Source organism: Ovis aries, chromosome 1, assembly GCF_016772045.2.
Source record: "Ovis aries strain OAR_USU_Benz2616 breed Rambouillet chromosome 1, ARS-UI_Ramb_v3.0, whole genome shotgun sequence".
In the NCBI taxonomy this organism is placed as follows: Eukaryota; Metazoa; Chordata; class Mammalia; order Artiodactyla; family Bovidae; genus Ovis; species Ovis aries.
In genome coordinates this window covers 117,320,879-117,342,891 of record NC_056054.1, presented here as the reverse complement: position 1 = coordinate 117,342,891, position 22,013 = coordinate 117,320,879, and the positions used below count along the sequence as shown (strand labels likewise).

At 46.7% G+C, this 22,013-nt stretch overlaps 1 protein-coding gene across 1 annotated transcript in view; it reads left to right on the top strand.

Annotated features, from left to right (window-relative positions):
• Positions 1 to 1,769: 1,769 nt before the first annotated feature.
• Positions 1,770 to 22,013, top strand: part of LMX1A (LIM homeobox transcription factor 1 alpha) — a 171,972-nt gene continuing 151,728 nt past the window's right edge. The window contains exons 1-2 of the mRNA XM_042257217.1: positions 1,770 to 2,062; positions 4,285 to 4,471. Coding sequence (XP_042113151.1) covers positions 1,987 to 2,062; positions 4,285 to 4,471 — 263 coding nt within the window. The 5' untranslated portion in view covers positions 1,770 to 1,986. The remainder of the gene's footprint in view (positions 2,063 to 4,284; positions 4,472 to 22,013) is intronic.

The following is a 22,013-nucleotide window of genomic DNA, read 5'->3' as shown; positions in this document are numbered from 1 at the left end:
GATATTCGGTTAAGTATTAGCGGTGTCATGATTTTTCTCTCTTAATTAGCATCCACTTGGGACGCAGAACAGTGCTAACCTCCTGGAATACACAGGAAACAGTTTCTGCTCCTGCAGGGGTTAAAGTTCTACCACCGGAGGCTAGGGTTAGGAAGTTTAGTGAGTTAACATTCCCCCCACCCCACCCCCAGATACTTTGCTCCGCTAAGAATGCCCCCTTAGCTGACTTCCTGCGCGGTGGTATTCGGAGCTCGTCGCCTTGGGGTCAGATCCCAGGAGCCTGATTCAAGTTCTGGCCTTGGGTCCTGTGGCATCCGCTCACCCCATCCTTGAGCGGCTTTCGAACTGAACCGGTGGACGGCATTTCCAGCCCAGTGGAAGTTGGGAACGTGTGGGGGTCCCGGGTGACCAAGAAAGGGCTTGAAGAACTCTGAGCTCCAGGGTCCCGCATCCACGCGCAGCAAACTGCTTCTTGGCCTTGTTCGCAGCTCGTGAGGTTTGCGGTGCTCTGGAAGTGGCTGGAGAGCGGGTGCGGAACCAGCGTGCGGGCGCCGGGGTCCAGGTGGCGGGGAGATCTCAGCGAAAACGTAGCGGGGGCGCGGAGCCGCGGGCGGCGGCGGCGTCAGCGTGTCCCGAGGTAGCAGTACACGTGGAGAGGAGGAAACTTTGCGTGCCCGGGAGGATCGCGTCGGCCGAGGAGCTCACCCGGCGGTGGCCGCGAGGCTGGGCTGCGCCGCGGGGCTGGGAAGGCACTACCGCTGGCCCTCCGCGGGACGCGCTCCCAGCCCCCTCCCGGCGCACCCCACCCCCTTCCCTCCGCCGCGCACGCAGCGCCGCGGTCCCTGTCAGAAGCGGCCGGATCCGCCCCAGCCAAGCAGGGCCCGACTCGCACCCAGGACCCTGGGCCTCCGCCTTCGCTCTAGACTGGGAGAAGCATCGGGCCCTCCTCTCCTCCCGAGGAGGACGCGAGCGGGCAGGACGTCCCAACAAGGCCGGCCGCCCGCGGCCACGTCCCGGCCCGGCCCGGGCGCGCCGAGGAGCGGAGCCAGGGGCCGGCGCTCGCTCCGGCTCCCTCCCGGGCGCGCCGTAGCCGGGGGCGGCCGCTCCGGCTGCAGCCTCGAGGGCCTGCGCCTCCCCCGGCCGAAGCTTCCCGCAGCGCTCGGCAACTTCTTTTGGCTCCTGCCACGGGGAGTGAGTTCACCCATCAGGTAAGGAAGGCTGCTTGTTCCTAGGCTCCAGCTCTGGCGGGCGTGTTTCTGAAAGTTGATTTGAAATGCATCCAAGAGAGAGCAGGGCCAGCCGCGCTCCTCCCCGAGGCGACTTCTTCGCTCCTGCAGCCGTTCCCTGCACCGGCCGATCGGCGGGCGGACCTCCCTGCGCGCCCCGCACGCTCCTGGCAGATCCCAGCGCCCCGAGTCTGGGAGCTGGCGGGACGCTCTCCGGATCGCTTGCTCTGCCCCTTCTCGGCCGGGGCAGGTGAGGGACGCAACGCTGCCGGTCTGGGCGCGGGCTGTAGACCTCATAGTTCCGCGTGCCTGGGCTCGGCCCCGCGAGGGAAACTACCCACTCCTTTGATCTCTTACACTAGTAGCTGGGTTCCCGCCGAGGCATCCCTAGGGCCCTGACTGGTATAGGTTGGGGCGGAGTCGAACTCGGGGTGGGGAAACCTGGGGCTGGGGACCTGGTGAGGGGGTGGGGGACTGGGGCAGGAGAAACGCAGTTGGGGGGCGGAGGCCTAAGTACTTAACGCGTTGGCTTCGAATGAAATCAGATCAGTCCGAGCAGCTCGCTGTGACTGCTTTCTCTCCTCCTAGCCCACATTTCTCTTGGCTGAATTCTACCCTCGCAGCTCGTTCTGGTCACCCTGGACACTCCCTCCGTCCTTTCCCAAGAGTGCGGCGGCTTGCGTGTGCCGCGTCCTAAAGGGCTCAGACGCCCAAAGCGTCGTTTCCTCTCGTCTACAGGTCCTCCCCGCGCGGTCCGAACATGCTGGACGGCCTGAAGATGGAGGAGAACTTCCAAAGCGCCATCGAAACGTCGGCCTCTTTCTCCTCGCTGCTGGGTGAGTGTTCAGGCCGTGCGCCTCGGGCGCACAGTCTTTCCTCCACGCCCCAGCTCTGGCGTCCAGCTCGCTGGGACACAGCAGTAGGGCAGCTAGCGCCCCGCTTCTTGCACTCAGTTTAGATAACTCCTGTCAGAACCTGTGGGTCCTTCCCACCCTAAACCGACCAGCCGCCCCAGGCCTCTTGCGCCGGGCGCCGAACTCCCCAGAGCCGCGGGGGGCGGGCGAGCTTGCTCGCGGGCATTTGAATGCAAGTGATTAAAAATACCCAAGGCTGGATTTTTAATCATAGAGCTGATCGACATCTCATAAATGCCGCCCTCTTTTCGGAGACTTAGGGATGAGCACACAAACCCGAGGTCCGGAGCATCCAAGTTCGAGACGGCTTCTTGCCTCCAACTCCAAGCCCAGTCTCAGCCTCGAGCACCGCCAAGAGGCTTTTCCGGGCGGGTGGGCAGCGCATCGCGGGGATTAGCCCGCGCGGCGGGGCCCTAGCCTCAGCTTTAATTAACTGGTGCCGGATCTCTCGTCTCGCGGGTCCCGCTGCCTCTTGGGTCTCCCTAGTCCCTTCGCAGTGACTACGGAGGAGCGGCGAACCCAGGGCCTCAACCCATACGCGGGTCAAACCGAACCGAAGCCAGGAATTCTCACTCCCGCCTCGTCGCCCTCGATGCTTTTCAAGTTTGGTGGATGGGTGTTTTAATTTTTTTTTTAGTGGGGGAGCGGGGTTTCGTTTTGTCATTTAAACCTCTTGCCGCTTTTCCTAACTCGGAACAGCTAGAGCGGGGCGTAGGCGGAGGATGAGACAGTTCGGCTGGAGAAACCTGACTGAGAGAGGATATCCTCCCCCCACCCCACCCCCCAATTCCCCAGATGCACCGCGTTCCCCTCTTTCAACCGCCTTTTCAGAAACTTCCCGACTCCACACAGCCTCGGAAGAGCCAGAGGGTCAGAGCTGACCCGGAGGGTCAGAGCTAGCGTTCAGCGGGCATCGCGACGAGTCCGGTGCGCCCTGCCCGCCTCAGGTCCATTTTCTGCGCCCGGGGTCGCGGCCCTAGACGCCGAGACAGGGCAGAAGAAAACAGGAAACATTTTAAAGAGCTCGCTACTTCTAGCACTGCCTGCCTGAATCCCAAGGTGACTGGCCCCGCTCCTGAGCCGATAGCCGTGTCTCCTAAGGAGAAAGGGGCCAAGTGTAGCAGGGAAACCGGGAAGCGTCAGGCCATTTGGGACATCTCTCGCAAAAGTATTGTTACCAGGGAACAAAGCCTTCTCTAAATAGCTGTGAAACGTGCCTCGACAAAGTGACAGAGGTGGCCGAGCATCCCACAACCCTAAAAAAAAAAAAAAAAAAGAAGACCCTCCCAACCTGCACCCGAAAACTAATGGAACAAAACTGACACAAGTGCAAAGGTTAGGAATGAGAAGAGTCCTTTTCCCTCTGAGTCGGTTTGGGTTCGTTTTAGCCCTCTTTCCTGGCTGCTGAGCTCGCCTGATTCCAGGAACACTGGCCGAAACTGCAGTGTCTTGGAGTCCTGATTCTTTACTCCCCCCACCCCCCTTCTCACCGTTTTGATGTTTCTTAATTATGAAAAAACCCATCTGCAATTTGCAGGCCATCCAGCAGTTTGGGGCTCATTGGTTTGAACAATACCGTTTGCCTAGGGCGGGAATGGTATTTTCTTGCAGGCATGCGACTTTTTAGGAAGCAAAGAAAATGTATAAAGTTTTCCTCCAAATAAATAGAACAAAATAGCATTTCAGCAAAGGACAAAACCAAACAACAGAAAAGAATTATTTTTACACACTTATAGTTTTAATCATAGACGATGGAGACAAGCATAGTGAATTACTTGATGATTAACTGATTAACCTGGGAGCACAAATTTATATGTAGGCTGATTTTTACTGAGGTGTGCAGGATGGCGCATACCTGGATAGGTTTGATAATGAAAGGCAACTTATTGATTTCTCCCCCCTCCCCTGGTAGAATTTAAAACCTTCCCAAATAGTCCCTGTTAATCAGAAACCCTATTTGGTTTGCTTTTGTTGTGCTCTCCAAATCTCGGCTTGGATGTTTAGCAGGGGGCTTTCCAGGGTGGGGCCCGCGGGGGTAATCCGTGAGTGTGGAGTGATGGAACTGTAGACGGTCCGTCTGGGTTTGGGGGGGGGGGGTTGCTGGGCCAGCGCGGCTCATCGGTGGGTGTCTGTTGCTGCTGTAGGCAGAGCGGTGAGCCCGAAGTCTGTCTGCGAGGGCTGTCAACGGGTCATCTCGGATAGGTTTCTGCTGCGGCTCAACGACAGCTTCTGGCATGAGCAGTGCGTGCAATGTGCCTCCTGCAAAGAGCCGCTGGAGACCACCTGCTTCTACCGGGACAAGAAGCTCTACTGCAAGTATGATTATGAGAAGTAAGTGCCCGCGCCTCGGATCGCCTCCCCCACACCGCATCAGCGAGCGCGGGAGACCCTGTCCTCTTTACCCCTCATCTGCTTCTGGAAGGTGCAAGATACACCCGCGCGCCCAGATACGCAAGTGCCCATTCTCTTCCATCCTGTAAGCTCCCCGGGGCAGCGGAGAACTGCGCCGACGCGCGCAGTAGCGGCTGGGGCCCGACAGAAGCGCCAAGGGATGGCTTTCTCTATGGTCTGTTCTGCTCGTCCAGTTTTCTGGACCTGGGGGGATACTCCATTGTGGACACTCCTATCCCATCCCATCGATAGGGATGTTTCTCCCTTCCCCGCTTTACTGGGGTGCCCTGGGGGTGGGGGCGGAGCTGCCAGTGGCTCCCCTCTGCTCTCCGGTTCCCTCTCCACCTTACCCACCTGTCTGTGCCACCCAGACGCTTATGCGCAGAGCTGAGGCTGTCTCGATCCCACAGCTTGGATGCCCTGTGCGCCTTCCTTCCTCGACTTTGTCCACTGGGGGCCCCAACAGATTGAGCTTCAGGCACAGCGCTGTTGCTCCTTTGAACTCCGAGGCAACGCACACCCCGCTGGCTTTTTCGCTCCCTGTATTCTCCCTACCCCTTACACCATTTTTTCCCAAAATCGTCGGGCCACACTGATAGCTAGACCACGTCGTCCATCCCCCGCCTCCTCCCTAATTCCTGTCTGGGGGTGCTCGGCAGGTTCACATGAACCGGTCTTGCCCGGTGGGCATGAACGTTCTGGTGTGTGATGACTAGAGTTAGGAACCAGGTGTTTAGGGAAGTGGGCAATTTCAATTCTAGATCTCCATAATGTCTAAAGCCTGGATGACACTGGGGAATGGGAGTTTGAAGGATTTGCTGGTTCCGGCCAGGCCCGCGCCGGGAGCTGCTTAGTAAAGCTAAGCAGAGGGTGGGGTGGGGAGACACTGCTTTTCTGGGTCAAAATGGCTAAATAATGGGGACACGGACTTCACAGAGACGTGGAGGGTATTGAAGCAAAGAAAAATAGCTGAAACGGAGGCCTCTGTTTTTGTACTCCGGACTGGTATAAGTGACGGGTGCCCTGGGGGCACGTGTGCAGGAAAAATCCGCATTTGTCACTGGTGAATAAAAGGGATAGCAGTATATGAGGAAAATCAAGGGAGGTTTAGTGTTCATGAAAAACAGTTCCTATGATGTTATTAAAAACACACCATGAAATGAGGTGCGTGGGGAAAATCTCAGTATAACAAAAAAGCTCAGAGAGAGAACAGAAATATCTTCTCTTTTTGCCTGGCCTCTGAGGTTTACTGCAAACTGACAAAGTCATCAGATCTAGCGACCGCGCACACAAATTCTTTCTGCTACTCACACTCCTTTGACACAGTATTCCTGCATTTTTACCCCCATGTGGATAGAGTACTGGACATTTTGCTTTGTTTTGAAAAGATAACTACATTTTTCAGCACATAAAAAATAGAGGTTTGATTTTGAATGAGTTGAGCAATACAGAAATAAGGAGAGAAGTGAATCACCATTACCCAAAGTGGTAACTATAGTTGCACATTTTTTAAAAAGAAGATGTGCCTGTATCTGTTCTTGATTGTTCATTGCCCTAGTGTCTGAGTGAAAAGTGCGATTTTTAGGTAATTAAGCAAATTTTGCACACACAACTTAAAGTACCACCTTTGGATAAAGCTTCTGCTCACTTTTTTCCCCCTGTTGCCGTCTGAAAGTTTTGGGATTGCACAGACCCAATCTTTATCTTTGTGCTTATAGATTATTGAAATGTCCACATCCTTCAGGCACAACACCAGCAAATTCAAAAGTATGGGAGCTTAGGAAAGGATTTGGGTGGTGAATTTCTATTCTGTTTGTGAAAAAAAAAATCACGAATCAAAGAAGGCTTACGGGTCAACACAGCTGTCTGGCCAGTCAAATCTTCTTTAAGGAAGTCAGGCTGTGTCAAGAGGAGAAGAAACAGTTGTTGTAAAGTACTTAACACAGCAATGTCCCTTCACTGCAGCCTCCCAGGTTTGGCGCGGTTTGGGGCTTATTAGCCCACTAGGGTCAGTTCTCCCTGCACAAAGCTATTTCTGCAAAGGGAAAATTGCAGGGATCAACTTGCCAGCTGTTGGCCAGAACCAAGAAGATTTTACAGAGTAGTGTGAGCTACATTGTTCAGAGAGGTGTTGATGTTACCATGAGGGTTTTTAATTTTGATTTTAACGCGGATGTCCAAAATGGAGTTGCTTCTCTGTTTTGCTCACCATCAGCACTCGTGTGTGCCCAGTGCCGCCATTGGCTTTTAATTTTATTACGGTTTTTCTCTGCTGCCCTCCATCCACATCCCATTCTTCTTTCAACCAAATCAGGATGTAGTATATTTGATAATCTTAATGGCATTAGTCCTCATGGTAGTTGCTGTAAAACGGGAAGGGTGGGGGGTTGTTTGTTTGTTTAAACATTAGGCTCAAGACATTTTCCTTTATTCAGCAAGCTCTTTGAGCTTCTGCAGGCAAGGAACTAGACTTGGGGATGGGAAAATATTGAGAAAATATCTCAAAGCCTGCCTTCAGGAGACTTATAGCCTATATTATCCTAGCTATTGAGTATTTATTGCAAACCTCTACTTAGACCATAGGACTAAGTGTTGAATAGAAGTTGTCTTGAAGAAATTTATCCTCTGGGGGATGCAATTTAATGTTAGATAATAGTCATAAAACAGAGAGCACATTTCCTCTTTAACAAACGCATTTATAAAGATAGTGTTTGCCTTTTTCCTTCGGATCTTTTTAAAAATTTGAGGCCCAGCCAAGGCGAATGGAGAGGAAATTAAGATAGAAGTTGAAGCTATAGAACAACACTAGTGGTGAATTATGGAACAATTCATAGAAATGAACATTCAGGCAGTGCCCTTGTCTCCAGAATAAATGAAGTTCAAATGCTATTTTTACACATTAAAAAAAACCATATAGCTAATGTGCAGTCTTCAGTGGAGTTCATAAACATATTAACACAGTGGCCTTATCATATTTATGTCAGCCATTTGTGTGTGCATTTCTGACTGTTGGGCACTTCAGCATTTGAATTATGAACTGCCTGTTCATGGTGTCAGACAGCCAGTTAAAAAGTGAAAATTCTACTCTATCAACTAGTTGTTACATCTTCTTGATGTCAAACACCATATTTGTCTAATTTTTAGAAATTGAATCGACAGTGGCATTTTAGACGTACAAACATCCATTTGAGGACTTCAGGGCATTTTGTTAAGTATTTGTCTCATACGTTATGACACTCTTAGGAATAATTTATCTTCTCAGCATCCAAAACAAATAAGCATTTAAAGTTGGAGTATAGAAAGCTGATTTATGAATATCCAGAAATTAAGAACTGGAGGTGACCTTTATTGTTCATGACATGCCATCAAAGAAAAATAGCTAGTTCAGGAGGATGATACATGCACAGAACTGCTGAAGGAGCATCATGTCACGTGAAACTCAGGGTGCCATAGGTGTGGATGATTAAACGTTGGACTCAACTGCCTTTGACGTTCTTGAAAGTTAGTAAATAACCAAAATGTTTTTCAGCTTGGAGAAATGTCTACTTGTGTAACTATCGTTCGCTATTTAACTGAGTCCTCTAGGATCTGGTTAGTGTGGAGTTTTCCCTGAATGTCTTCCAGACAAATACTGTAGCTGGACTTAAGTTGGAGACAGAAGAGGCTGCTGATTAACAGGAATGTGGTGATACAATAGATAATTAAGCCTTCTGGAAGAGATCCCACATTTAAATCAAATTTATATTGTTTCTTTCCTGTGCCTGGCGGCTCTGTGTGTCAGGCAGGGCCCTCTCCCCTCATGTATGAAGTTTATCATCGTCCCTTAGATTGTTCTGGACATCCTAGGAGCAATGTGGGATAGTATTGCTGTCATCAGAGCTCCCCTTATAGCCTCATAACTCCCCACATGTCAGCAAATCGCAGGTCTTGGGAACCCTTCTCTCAGAGGGCCAGTCCATGTCCTCCCCCCTTTCTTTTGGAGCAGACCAACTTTTCTGAAGAGAGGGACTCCAATGAAGCAAAGTGCACATCCCTCATTAGAACTTTCTCTGTATTTTTCTCTTGACCTGCTGATTGGCAGCCCCAAGGAGAAAATGGCTGAGGTAATGATCTCTATTAGGATCAGGAATGGACTAATACTGGATTTTATCAAGGTAGTGGAGGAGGTGTGTAGGGAGGAGAGTTAGTTTGGTTTTATTACTGTGACATTACTTGGAGATTAAAATTGGGCATCAGTTCCTCATAAAAGGAACCCACAGATGAAATTACAGAGGCAGTTGTTAGATTTTTACTTTATCTTCTGTTGGCCCCGCGCCTGGCATGGTAAAATTTAGGAATATAAAAATCAAACACAGCTAGGTATTAAACTGATGTGTGCATTAAATTGCAGGGGACTCTTAGCTCGGGATAAGCATTGTCCATGGGCTGTGACTGTGTTTGTGCAAGCTGACTTATCTCTCTCTCTTTTTTTTTTTATTTAAAGGGTGATTGGAAACAGTCTTTGTTCAGAGGTGTTTTCTCTTTTTATATGAATTGGTCCCTAGGTAGGATTTTCTGAATCTCAGACTTTAAATGTTGAAATAAAATTAGAGAGTAGGAGTAGATATTAATAGTATTCTGGGGATTAGATATGAACATTTCCTTTCAGAGTAGGCTTGTGGGATTCTTTTTATCCTTAACGTAAATTGAGCACATTAAAAAAAAGTTGTTTATTCAACTCAGTTTTGCATACTATAGAATTCTGGGATTTTGTCATCCACCCAGCTAAGGAGTTGCTTTTGCTGTTCAGATTGCAGTGACAAGAGCTCTCCTGATAATTCATGGTTTGTGTTGCTTTTTAGTTTCATTTTTCTTATTTATAACTTTTGTGTGACCCAAAATACCGTTACTAATTTTAGAGAGCCCTCTTCATTGTTGCTTTTATTTCTGGGAGGATTTTTTGAAATTAATGAGTAGCTACTGTTTCTCTAATGAGAACAATTCCCTTCATTAAATTATCAGCTAATTATTTTTTATGGTCAAAGAAATGATTTGGATTCTAATGTTCAGAAGTGAGAAAATAGACAAGAATTTAAAATACTCGTTATATTCCCAGGAATTTATTAAAGCATCTTGGGGTAAATTCATATACAAAATGTCATTGTTGTGTTATATCAAGTTCCAAATAATTCATATTAAGTTGATTGTTAAGTATATTGTACAGTACTGGGAAATGGACTATGGGAGGTAAAGTACAATCACAGCCACCACAGAAAGAGTTAAAAATAATTTGAGTTAACTATGAAATCTTAGCTGTATTTAAATGCTTTGAATTTTTTTTTTTTTTAAACATCTTTCTAACATGCCCACCTCTTCAGATGAGAGTTCTTGGTAAGCCACTTGCAGGGTGGGATAAGGAAGATTAGGGACTGTATGGGGTGATGAGTGCCTCCCCTGCCCCACAAAGAAGCAGAAAGTTTCCTATATGGGATAGTCCTGTCCTATTTCCAGCATGCCCTGAGGCTTCCCCCTAGGGAATGAATGCCCTATATGTTTTTCTGAAAGTTTCTTAGCAATTATAGAACAGTATTGCTTGCAGTCTTTTCAGATTCCATTTGGAAAAGTTGGTAATCTTAGGAGCCAAATGTAGAAAGGTACTGGAGGAAAGAGGCCCTTTCCCCTGTTTCTGAAACTGACAGAGAAGCTTGGTGTGCCTTGTGATTTACATTTTTCCCCTTCATCTCCTCAATGACTAGCGCGATGTGGGACAGTTTAGCCAATTCATCACAATTAGAATTAGTTGTGTTATCTTTAACCAATGTCAGCTGCAGCTTTGTGTCTCTTTGTCATATATTAAATGAAACCTAGCCAACTGTCTTGCTGAAATGAAGTGAACACCTTCCAAATGTCAAATTGTTATTTTAGTCAAGCACAATTATCTGTCTCTATATTTTTAACCAAGTTGAAATTAATAAAACTGCTGCGGCCCTGGCATTAATTAGCAGGAGGATTAGAGCTGTATCAGCTAAAAAGGAGGTGTAAACACTGTAATCTTACTGCATGTTTGTCTTCACACTACTGAAAATAAATAAAATGAGACTTAGGATAGGGATTAAGTTTCTTTTGGCATTAGACAGCAGATGCAATTGGAATGCAGCAGAAACACTGAAGTATTAGTGAAGACGTTATCGGAAGAATAAAACTGTGGCTCAGCATTGGTTTCCTACCTTCTGGGTATACATGGTCCCATTGCAAATAGCCCCATCTGGGTTGTTAAAAGAGGATTTTAAAAAACTACTTCCATGCTGTACTTTTCAGTGGTGAACAAGGCAACCAGATTATCTGTAGGGCTTGTCACCTTGCTGCCATGCTCGGATTAGCTAGAATTTAATGAAGCCCTTGCCAGATTCCCCATTATTGCACCATAATGTCATAACAACTAAAAATACGAAGTGGACTGTGCTTTTCCTAGTCCTTAACCGAAGTCACATGAAAGAGTTTGGTCTCTTCTAGCCTTTCAAGATTCCAGCTGGGGGATCCTATTTTTGGATAACAGTAAATATGTCTGGCTTTTCTGACTCTTTAGGCCTCCAGTGGTTTTCCACCCTGTTAGATTTGTATTTTATCATCATTACCCTATAATGGACAAGCCCTGGTTAGATATCTGGACACTATGGGTTGGAAACATTTTCTGATGGGCCGGTTAAACTCTTCATATTAAAAAAAAAATACTTTTGCCATTCAGCACATGGAATAGCCCATGGAATGGACCACGTGCTGTATCTGACCTCACATCTAGCTGCATCCCATTCTGCCTCCCCCTCACTCCCCTATGTTCTGTGGAATTCTGCTAACTTACCTCTTAAAGGCGCATGAGAACTCTTAAACATCATCTCATCATGGCCTCATTTTTCTGCCAGGCCAACCTTATCCTTCTGGACTGTTGTATGTACGCTAAGCAGTGTCAGTCATGTCTGATTCTTCGTGACTCTATGGATTGTAGCCTGCCAGGTGCCTCTGTCCATGGAATTCTCAAGACCACAATACTGGACTGGGTTGCCATGCCCTCCTCCAGGGGATCTTCCTGACCCAGGGATCAAACCCACGTCTCATATCTCCTGCATTGGCAGGCAGATTCTTTACCACTACTGCCACCTGGGAATCCTCTTTTAATTTTTCTCACTTGGAGGAAACAACTTTGCCTTTTAGATGCACAAAATAATGGTCCATCCAGTTATGGAGAAGAATTCAGTGACAACAGCTGGTGAGGGACGTTATGCCCAGGTTTGTGTGATCTCATGACCGCACTGTTTGGGTGACCAGTTGGGGCCCCTGAACATCTTTCTGAGTGTGCCTGGCACTTTCATGGATGCTGCATTATGTTTTCCGGTGGGTCAGAGAAGTGCCTGAATCTGATGTTGTCACCAGTAAACCAGGACAAGGAGTCGTTTGGTGAGTAGCCTAGCTAGCATTCTGATAGCGTGTACTCACGCTCAATTTTTTTGGCTACTTCTCGGGTTGTCACACTTCACCTGGAAAGAATCATCTTGTGTCTCCCAAGTACCAGGTTCTGCTGCTGCAATGAGAAGGGGTCTCTAGAGCAGCCTCCTCCCATCATCCCTTTCAGTTATACCGTGGCCACTCCTTGACTCACAATGCTCTTGCCTCCTCCCTCTCCAGCCTCAGGAACCTTTAAAAGGATTTTTCAAAACAAAACAAAACAAAACACCCCCTCCTGAACTCCAGATTAGCCTCTTAAGCTCATTAAAGTTCCTTTAAATACCAAAATGTTGGGCTCCTGGGGACTATCCCCCCAAACCATATTTTCATTCTTAACATTGTTGTCATTCACCGTGCAGCAGATTAAGGCCAGCTCCCTCTGGGCTCAGAAGCGGTGCCCCCTGTCTCTGCAGGAGGGTCCAAGTATGTCTTTGTTTGAGGACTGAACCTGAGTGGAAGCTGATGCCAGCTTGGCTGGGGGCCCCCAGCTCCAGGGTGGAGAGGAGGTTGATGTCCTTGTGGATAGGATGGGGCCCACAAAGGGGAGTGGGCAGGTGAGTGGGCAAGTGTGGCTCGTACAGTTTTGGGGAGCTTGGTAGTCATGGGGCCCTCTCCCAGTTGCTGGGGAGAACCAGGACTGGGTGAAACTTAGAGGCTTGTCCTTGCCCGAGGGAGTTGGGTGGCATTGGGGTCTCTTTTGATCGGGGCCCAACAGAACCACTAGAGCCCAGGCTTTGTTGACAGCCAGGCCTTGCCGCTGCCACTGTCTGGAGGTGAACTTTTACAGCCACACCTGCCTTTTGCCTGCTGCTTGCTCCCTTCTTCATTTCAACCCCCTTTCCAAAGGGCCTCCCTAATAATTCTTCCCCTCTCTGTCATTTCAGGCCTCCTTCCCTAAAGCTGGCTCTTGGGGAGAGCTTTCTGGTTTTGACAGTGGAACAAATCCTTTTTAACATAACCTTCGAGAGAGTTTCCTCCCCTGCTGCTGGCTCCCCCTCACCCCTTCTGCCCCTGCCCCTCCTCACGTGGTATCAGGGATTCCTCTTGTGCACGTATTCCCTGTGCTTGCGTGGCGACAGCCTGCTATCTTCACTGGGATAATGTCCTGGTAGCACCTCCTCAGTGGTACCATGAAGTAGACTTTGGAAATCTAAAGGGTAAGAGCGTCCCAAGGGACCCTTCCTTGCATGCATTTGGCTGGAGTGTGCTTGGTCTCTGCACCTGCCTTTCTCCTGGGGATCTGTGTAATTGGAAGCCCCCAGTTCAACCACAGCACTGGTTTTCCAATCCCATTTTCAGGATCTCAACTTTCAGCTCAGCCTTGCATTCTTGCTTATCTTATACTCTGAACCCATCTTATGAACTTTTAATTTTGAAATTATGCTGTATACAGGTTAGAGCCTACTCTCCACTAGCTGTCAAAATGCAGAGGATATTATGAAATATCACATTGGGATATACATGGTAATGTGTACCTTCCAAAGGTACTTTTTAACTGGACGGATGTTTGCTCAAAGGAATAACTATCTTACGGTAGAATTTTAGGCCCTAGAATGGGATCAGTAGATAATTTGGGGCAGAATGCAAGCATCACTTTGTCAGATGCTTTCCTGTTCATATGTGAGGCCGGCCGTGATTCCACCCCCACTCCTTTCCTTCTGGATTTTGTTTTCTTGTTGTTCTGTTATTGGCTGGGCTCTTCGATTTTAGAAGTCCCATGTCCATGGATGGAAGAGGATTGGGCAGGTGAATATGCAAGGCTCGGGCACTGCGCAGCTCTCTCCATTACTGGAAAAGTAATCTGAAACACATGTCCCACTGTCGAGTGGGATCCAAGCCACAATTTCCTCATCCACACAAAGGAATAGAATAATAACAACTGCACAGAGTTGTGAGAATTAAAAAAGATAATGAACTTCAAAAACCTCTTGGTGAAAAGTGGAGAACTATATATGCTTGGGTATGATTATAGTTGGTTTTTTGATATGAGTAAAAGGAGCTGTGTATAATGTTCTTAGGAGCTGTGTATAATAACTCAACACAGTCTAGTGGTTAAGTGCATAAACTCTGGAGCCAGAGTGTCTGGGACCAAATTCTTGCTCTGCTGCTCACTAGCTGTGTTACCTTGGACGGAGGTCATGCTTTCTCTGTGCATGGGGATACGTTTTCTCTCTTTAAAATGGGGATAAGTACCAGCCTCACAAATTTACAGTTATAAGATAGATTAGCACTAGAGACATGAAGCATGATATAATAAATATGGCAAACCCTGCTATATGTTATATATGAACATTGTTAAGAGTAAATCTTAAGAGTTCTTGTCACAAGGAAAACTATTTTTCCTATCTTAAAAAATGTTGTATCCATATGAGATGATGAATATTCACCACATTTACTGTGGTAATTTTTTTCTGATGTGTTTAAGTCGGGTTATTATGTTATGCACCTTAAACTTACTCACTCCCTGTGCGTGCAAGTCACTTCAGCCGTGTCTGACTCTTGACAACCTTATGGACTGTGGCCCACCAGGGTTCTCTGTCCATAGGATTCTCCAGACAAGAATACTGGAGTGGGTTTCCATGGCCTCCTCCAAGGGATTTTCCCCACCCAGGGATTAAATCTTTGTCTCTTATTTCCTGCAGGCAGGTTCTTTATAGCATATTCAGTGCTATATGTCAATTATAATTCAATAAGATGGAAGCAAAAAATTGTATTGACCTCATAAGGTCATTTTGGGTTAATGTTTATAAAGCAGATTAATGATTGTCTCATAGAAAATGCCATAAAAGGATATGTTGGGAAAAATGTATAATTTTCAAATTTCAGAGAACCTTCACAGATATTATCTTTATCAGACTTTACAGCAATTTTAAAAGGTAGATATGGAGAGGCTCCCCCTGCCACCCTGCATTTTGTAGATGAGGAAATTGAGGTTCTGTGAGGTTAAGATCTTGCCCAGGGTCATGCTGTTGGTAAAGAGAGAAGCTAGGATGCTCTCCACAGCCTCTGACTTCAGGTTCAGTGACCTTTCCACTAAATCACACCATCTGCTCCTTGAATTCTGGTGTTCACACCCCTGTGAGATCACAATTCTCAGTTTGTCCTATTGAACCAGCTCTTGGAAAACAAGTCCCCACCTGCTAGATACTTGAGCTTTCCGGCAGCTTTCCGACGGTCAGCTGTTTATACATTCTGTGGTTCTAAAGGAAGTCTTTTTGGATTTGGGGAATGCCTGTGTGTGTGTGTGTGTGTGTGTGTGTGTGTGTGAAAACTGCTAGTGTACACTCGTCATTCCTATTTATCAAACTCTTCTGCCAAAGCAAAGCCAGCCTGCCCATCCCTCCTCTCCCATCCCATCCCATCTGCACTGGTCTCCACTGACCCACTAGCATCGTTGTTCATCCACACGGGAAGAATGACACAGAGGGAGACACCCATCCCTTATGCTCCTCTCTAGCTCACAGAGTTTGCTGTTGGTGACTTTTGTTCTGGGAGCCTGTCTGCACATTTGGCAGCAGAACTGTTAACCATCAGATCTGGAGCCTTCCAGACATACTTCCATTGGGACCAGCCAGCAGCTGTCCATCCATTCCTCGGATAACCCTTTCCAAGTTTTCTTCTGAACTGTGTTGTATTTTCAAACAAGCCCCAGCCTCAGCTAGGAAAGGGCCCACTGTGCCCCCGTGTGAGGCTGATTTCCAGAACTGTTCACTCCCTCTTGTTTATCACTTGGCCTGGCTGGATCGAAGAAGGGATCATGGAACCTTGGGTTTTGAGGAAATTAAGTATTCCTGGCTTGTTATTATTTCTCTCACCACTGTTGACACTTGTTTCTCTTAAAAATAGTCCCAGTCAATTTTATAGAGATGAAATGTATGTCTGAATTTAATCTCTATAAACTGGTGGCTAATGAAACTAGAAATTTCGGGTAATATGCCACCGATTGGAATGCTCTTTACCTAGTTGTATGTGGATTTCTCAAATTTAGAATTAAATGGAATCTTATAAACAGTTGTTTCATTAATTAAATTACTCATTCATCCCTTTAATCATCAGACAGACTTATTAAATTCTTGTATGTGCCAGATATGTAAACATGAATAAAACAAAGCACTGATGTATTAACAATCTAGCAGGGACTGCTTAGAGATATAAATTAACAGAGACTCGAAAGAAGAATAAACTGTTTTATGAGAGGCATGGCCAGCGAGATTGAGCACCAGTTGACGTAAATCCCTTGCTTCTCTATTACTGTTCATTATCTTTATAATACCTATCATAATTTGAAATACAAATTTATTTGTTGGTTTACTGTTGTTTGTATTACTGAGCCATAAGCTCAGTAATGAGGGCAGGGACCTTCTTCTTTTTTTTTTTTTTTTAACTCCTGAATCTCCAGCATCTTACATGGTTCTTGACAAATAATATATGTTAGACGAATATGTTTTGGTTAAGTGGATAAATGAATCAATGAATGGCTTGCTTGGGATTGTTGGAAAGGCTGCATGGAAGAGATGATATGTTAACTAACTCTTGAAGTGTGAATGGAAATGTGAACCATTTAGGTGGAGATGTCCAGGAACCAGTTGCAAAAGAAGATCTAGAAATTAGCCTGGACAAACAGCTTTAGGATATGTTATCAAATAAATATGGGAAGTGCCCAAGGGGATACTACACAGAGTGAGAAGAGGCCCAGGGTATAACTTTGGGGGGCTACTGGCGTTCTAGGAGCGCTGGAAGAGGCTGTGATGAAATGACGTGGATACAGGAGAAAACACCAGGGTGAGTGGGCTGCTGGAGGACAGAGCAGAGGTGGGGAATTTTAAAAGGAGGGCCACTTATTTGCTCTTGGAACTGGCAGTGAGCCATTGGTAAGCTTATTAAGAGTAGCTCTGTCAGAAGCTTGGAGGGAACAGGATAGCATTTTAGTGGGTTTTACGATGAAAGGGAGGAAGCAGAGGGAGTGAGGGCCAACTCTTTTGGGAAGATGGGGTAATTTTGAGGCTACATGATGGCTAAGGTGAGTTTCTCCAGGAAAAAGAGGAGGTTGAGGATCCAGGAGAGAGAGGGGCCTCCAGCTGACAGAAGAGAAGCGAGGGGGCAGGCAGGGATACCCCCAGAGTACATGTTGGACCCCTGCTTTGGTCTTTTCCAGCCATTCATTTCGTATGTCCTTTTGTGCATTTCTCTCTGGATTGGTCAGAACTGATCACCATAGAACAGAGGCCAGCAGAAGGTGGCTCTGCTCCCCATGGCTTCTGAGGATATCTCATCAGGTGGCCACTGCCACCTCCCACATAGCTTCTTTTCCAAGGTTGCCCTGGTTCAGGGGCCAAGGGGTGGCAGCGGGGTGGTAGCATGTGCCCAGCTCGCGTCCTGCCTCAGATCCCAGTTGTCTTAGTGTGAATCTCAGTTGTCTACCATCTCCTTGTTCCTGCTTCTCATCCATGCAGATCTGTTTGGTTACAGGTGCACAGGGAGTATCTGATTCCCCAGGACAGGTGTGTATGTCTCCCCAGGAAAGAAATCAGTCAGTTGTGCTTGGCAACTAGACCAGTCCACACCCCTGCCTACTGAAGGGCTTTTGCTTCTTGTGATTTCTCAGGAGAGAGAAGGGAGCCCTGGATGGGGACCTCGTCCTCCTTATTGTCCATACCATGGTGGCCTGGTCCCCTAACCCACTATCATTCTGTTTTATAGTCTTGTTCACATGGTTGATTCATATGTTGGCTTTCCCAGATTGGAGGCTAGAGTGACCTAGGAGATAACAGTGGGCTTTCGGAATCCTGGAGCTGTAGTCCCTCCTTTGCCCCCTGTTTGTCTGGGTTCAGTTCAGTTCAGTCGCTCAGTCGTGTCCGACTCTTTGCAACCCCATGAATTGCAGCACGCCAGTCCTCCCTGTCCATCACCAACTCCCGGAGTTCACTGACTCACATCCATCGAGTCAGTGATGCCTGGGCAAATCATTTCACCATTTTGAGATTTTCCCATTGACCTCAGCAACTGTACCTCTCGAGCTCTCTGAGCTATGGAGCATGATCACACATTGCCTGATGTGTGGCACAGGTGAGCGGGAATGTTTTTGACAAGAAGTTTTAAGACCAGTGTGTGGTTAAGTGGGAATCCTTCCTTAGGACTGTTGAAACCTATATGACCCTAGAACAGAAAAGGTGACAGGGTCATAAGGGGCCAGACCTCTTAACTTAGAAGGGAATTAAACTAAAATTGGTGCTATCAAGGAGGCTGCATATTTTCCAATGGCTTTGCCTCTGTGGTTAGTGAATTCAGTGGAGACTATATCAATGATGGCTTATGTGATATCACAGACAGCCAAAAGACTCATGGGATGAATTTTTCTACTTGTCAACTGGTTGTAAGAGCTCAGTTTAAGCCGAGCTCAGTAGTGCTAGGAAGGAGAATTGGGTGGAGAACTGTAACGCACATTGCAGTACTTCTTGATGTACTATTTTTCAGTTTCCCTGTTGACAGTGAAAGGGCAAGTGCCAAATGGAATGTACTCTTTTAAATGGCAACATGGACACAGTGGGATTGTTAGAAAGCCATTAGTAGCCAAACCTAGTTAATATCAGCTCAGGTAAACACTCTTCATCACTGGCCTCTTTCCCCCAACTCAATTATTAAAGGATTAAAAGACTTCCCCAATGAACTCCTTTGAAAATTTAATGATGTGCGGTATTGTAGAGGTTGAACTGTTTCAATGAAGTGATTTCAGCTTCACTCTGACATTGCTGGCTAATCAGAGAGGAAAGAAGGTTCTGAAGCTCGTATTACCTGTAATGTGGTAAGACCAACCATCACTAAAGTCACATTCCATGGAATCCAGGGAGCTCATATTCCTGACTTTTTTTTTTTTACCAGATTGAGCTAATTCTGGGGACAAGACAGAGGGAGAAGATGTCCTGCCTGTGACCCTCCAACAAGCACTTACTCTTTCTTAGAATTAAATAGTGTTTTTGGGAGAAGCTGATGGAGAAATTTGCATCCAGGGCCTTGGATTGATGCTGTAATTGTGCTGCAGGTGGACAGTCCATCCTCCAGGGTCAGCTGTGGCCTTCTTGAACGTGAAGCATGTGTTTTGAGCTGCTCTTTCTTGGGGTTGTAACACAGACACACACAGACCATATTCTGTCCCTTTGTGTAACTGAGGATGAACATAAGTGGGATCACTGGGCAAGGTCAGAGGTGTGACTTGTGGCCAGATGACTGCATCGTGTCTCTTGATTTCCATGGAGACCCAACCTGTATCCTCAGGCTCACCACCTCAGGCTTCAGCACTGAGTGATAAATGAATGAACTGATCAGCTTAAAACCCAAGGGCATCAGAGCACAGTGATCTGAGTATGCAGGGCTGTAATAGGGAATGCAGTCGGGGGTGAGGGTGGTGTGGCACAGTGGCTGGCACTTCCCAGTCTGGTGGCTTTTCTCTTACCTGCCCCGTCTCCATGTACCTCAACTACAGCCTAACTGATGGACCATTCAGCAGTTAGGAGTCTTGTATTCAAAGGTCCTTTCTACTTTTAAAGCCTTTTTGGTATTGGATATCCTGGGGTTTTTTAAAGCCCATTTCTTATTTGGCTTTTTAAAAGCAGGAGTTCAGATTATTATTGTTTTTCATGTATAGTCAGTTTTCAGCTTTCCCTTCTAAAAGGTGACCCCAACTTGACTCGGTTTCTTTTTTCTTTGCTTTAAATTTGCTGTTTAATTAAGGATATTGATAGTTTCAGGAAGATTTAGAACTGTGGCCCTAAACGCTCAGTTTTGGCCAGCCCAGAGGTAAATTTAGCTCTTTCATTTGCTTCACTTGTTTAACTAGCGTTTGTTGAGCACCTCTACGTACACTGTCATAGGCACTTGGGGTAGAGCAGAGAACACTAACAGAGAATCCCTGACTCTAGGGAGCCTACCTTCTAGAGGGGAGGAAGGACCATAAACAAGAAATGAAATGTGCGTTCCCTAAATCTCCCCAAGTTTGATTCCTCCTTCATGTGTATAGTCAAACATCCAGCTATTTCACATTGCAGTCCACGTTGACACTTGCCATCTCCCATAATTTCTATATATTTCCTTTTTCCAGCTGCTGTTTAGGATGTGCTCTAATTTACCTTATTGTGCTAATATATTGTCCCCCCCCCCTTAGAATGTAGGCCCCATGACAACAAAGGTAAAGGTCAGGCATCGTTTAATAAGATCAGTTCAGTCGCTCAGTTGTGTCCGACTCTTTGCGACCCCATGAATCGCAGCACGCCAGGCCTCCGTGTCCATCACCAACTCCTGGAGTTCACTCACTCTCATGTGCATCGAGTTGGTGATGCCATCCAGCCATCTCATCCTCTGTCGTCCCCTTCTCCTCCTGCCCCCAATCCCTCCCAGCATTAGAGTTTTTTCCAATGAGTCAACTCTTCGCATGAGGTGGCCAAAGTATTGGAGTTTCAGCCTCAACATCAGTCCTTCCAATGAACACCCAGGACTGATCTCCTTAGAATGGACTGGTTGGATTTCCTTGCAGTCCAAGGGACTCTCAAGAGTCTTCTCCAACACCACAGTTCAAAAACATCAATTCTTTGGCACTCAGCTTTCTTCACGGTCCAACTCTCACATTCATACATGACCACAGGAAAAACCATAGCCTTGACTAGACAGACTTTTGTTGGCAAAGTAATAACTCTGCTTTTTAATATGCTATCTAGGTTGGTTATAACTTTCCTTCCAAGGACTAAGCGTCTTTTAATTTCATGGCTGCAGTCACCATCTGCAGTGATTTTAGAGCCCAAAAAACTGAGGTCTGCCACTGTTTCCACTGTTTCCCCATCTATTTCCCATGAAGTGATGGGACCAGATGCCATGACCTTCGTTTTCTGAATGTTGAGCTTTAAGCCAACTTTTTCACTCTCCTCTTTCACTTTCATCAAGAGGCTTCTTAGATCTTCTTCACTTTCTGCCATAAGGGTGGTGTCATCTGCATATCTGAGGTTATTGATATTTCTCCCGGCAATCTTGATTCCAGCTTGTGCTTCTTCCAGCCCAGCGTTTCTCATGATGTACTCTGCCTATAAGTTAAATAAGCAGGGTACAATATACAGCCTTGACGTACTCCTTTTCCTATTTGGAACCAGTCTGTTGTTCCATGTCCAGTTCTAACTGTTGCTTCCTGACCTGCATATAGGTTTCTCAAGAGGCAGGTCAGGTGGTCTGTATTCCCATCTCTTTCAGAATTTTCCACAGTTTATTGTGATCCACAAAGTCAAAGGCTTTGGCATAGTCAATAAAGCAGAAATAGATGTTTTTCTGGAACTCTCTTGCTTTTTCAATGATCCAGCAGATGTTGGCAATTTGATCTCTGGTTCCTCTGCCTTTTCTAAAACCAGCTTGAACATCAGGAAGTTCACGGTTCATGTATTGCTGAAGCCTGGCTTGGAGAATTTTGAGCATTACTTTACTAGCATGTGAGATGAGTGCAATTGTGTGGTAGTTTGAGCATTCTTTGGCATTGCCTTTCTTTGGGATTGGAACGAAAACTGACCTTTTCCAGTCCTGTGGTCACTGCTGAGTTTTCCAAATTTGCTGGCATATTGAGTGCAGCACTTTCACAGCATCATCTTTCAGGATTTGAAGTAGCTCAACTGGAATGCTATCACCTCCACTAGCTTTGTCCGTAGTGATGCTTTCTAAGGCCCGCTTGACTTCACATTCCAGGATGTCTGGCTCTAGGTGAGTGATCACACCATCGTGATTATCTGGGTTGCGAAGATCTTTTTTGTACAGTTCTTCTGTGTATTCTTGCCACTTGTTCTTAATATCTTCTGCTTCTGTTAGGTCCATACCATTTCTGTCCTTTATCGAGCCCATCTTTGCATGAAATATTCCCTTGGTATCTCTAATTTCCTTGAAGAGATCTCTAGTCTTTCCCATTCCGTTGTTTTCCTCTATTTCTTTGCATTGATCGCCTAGGCAGGCTGTCTTATCTCTCCTTGCTATTCTTTGG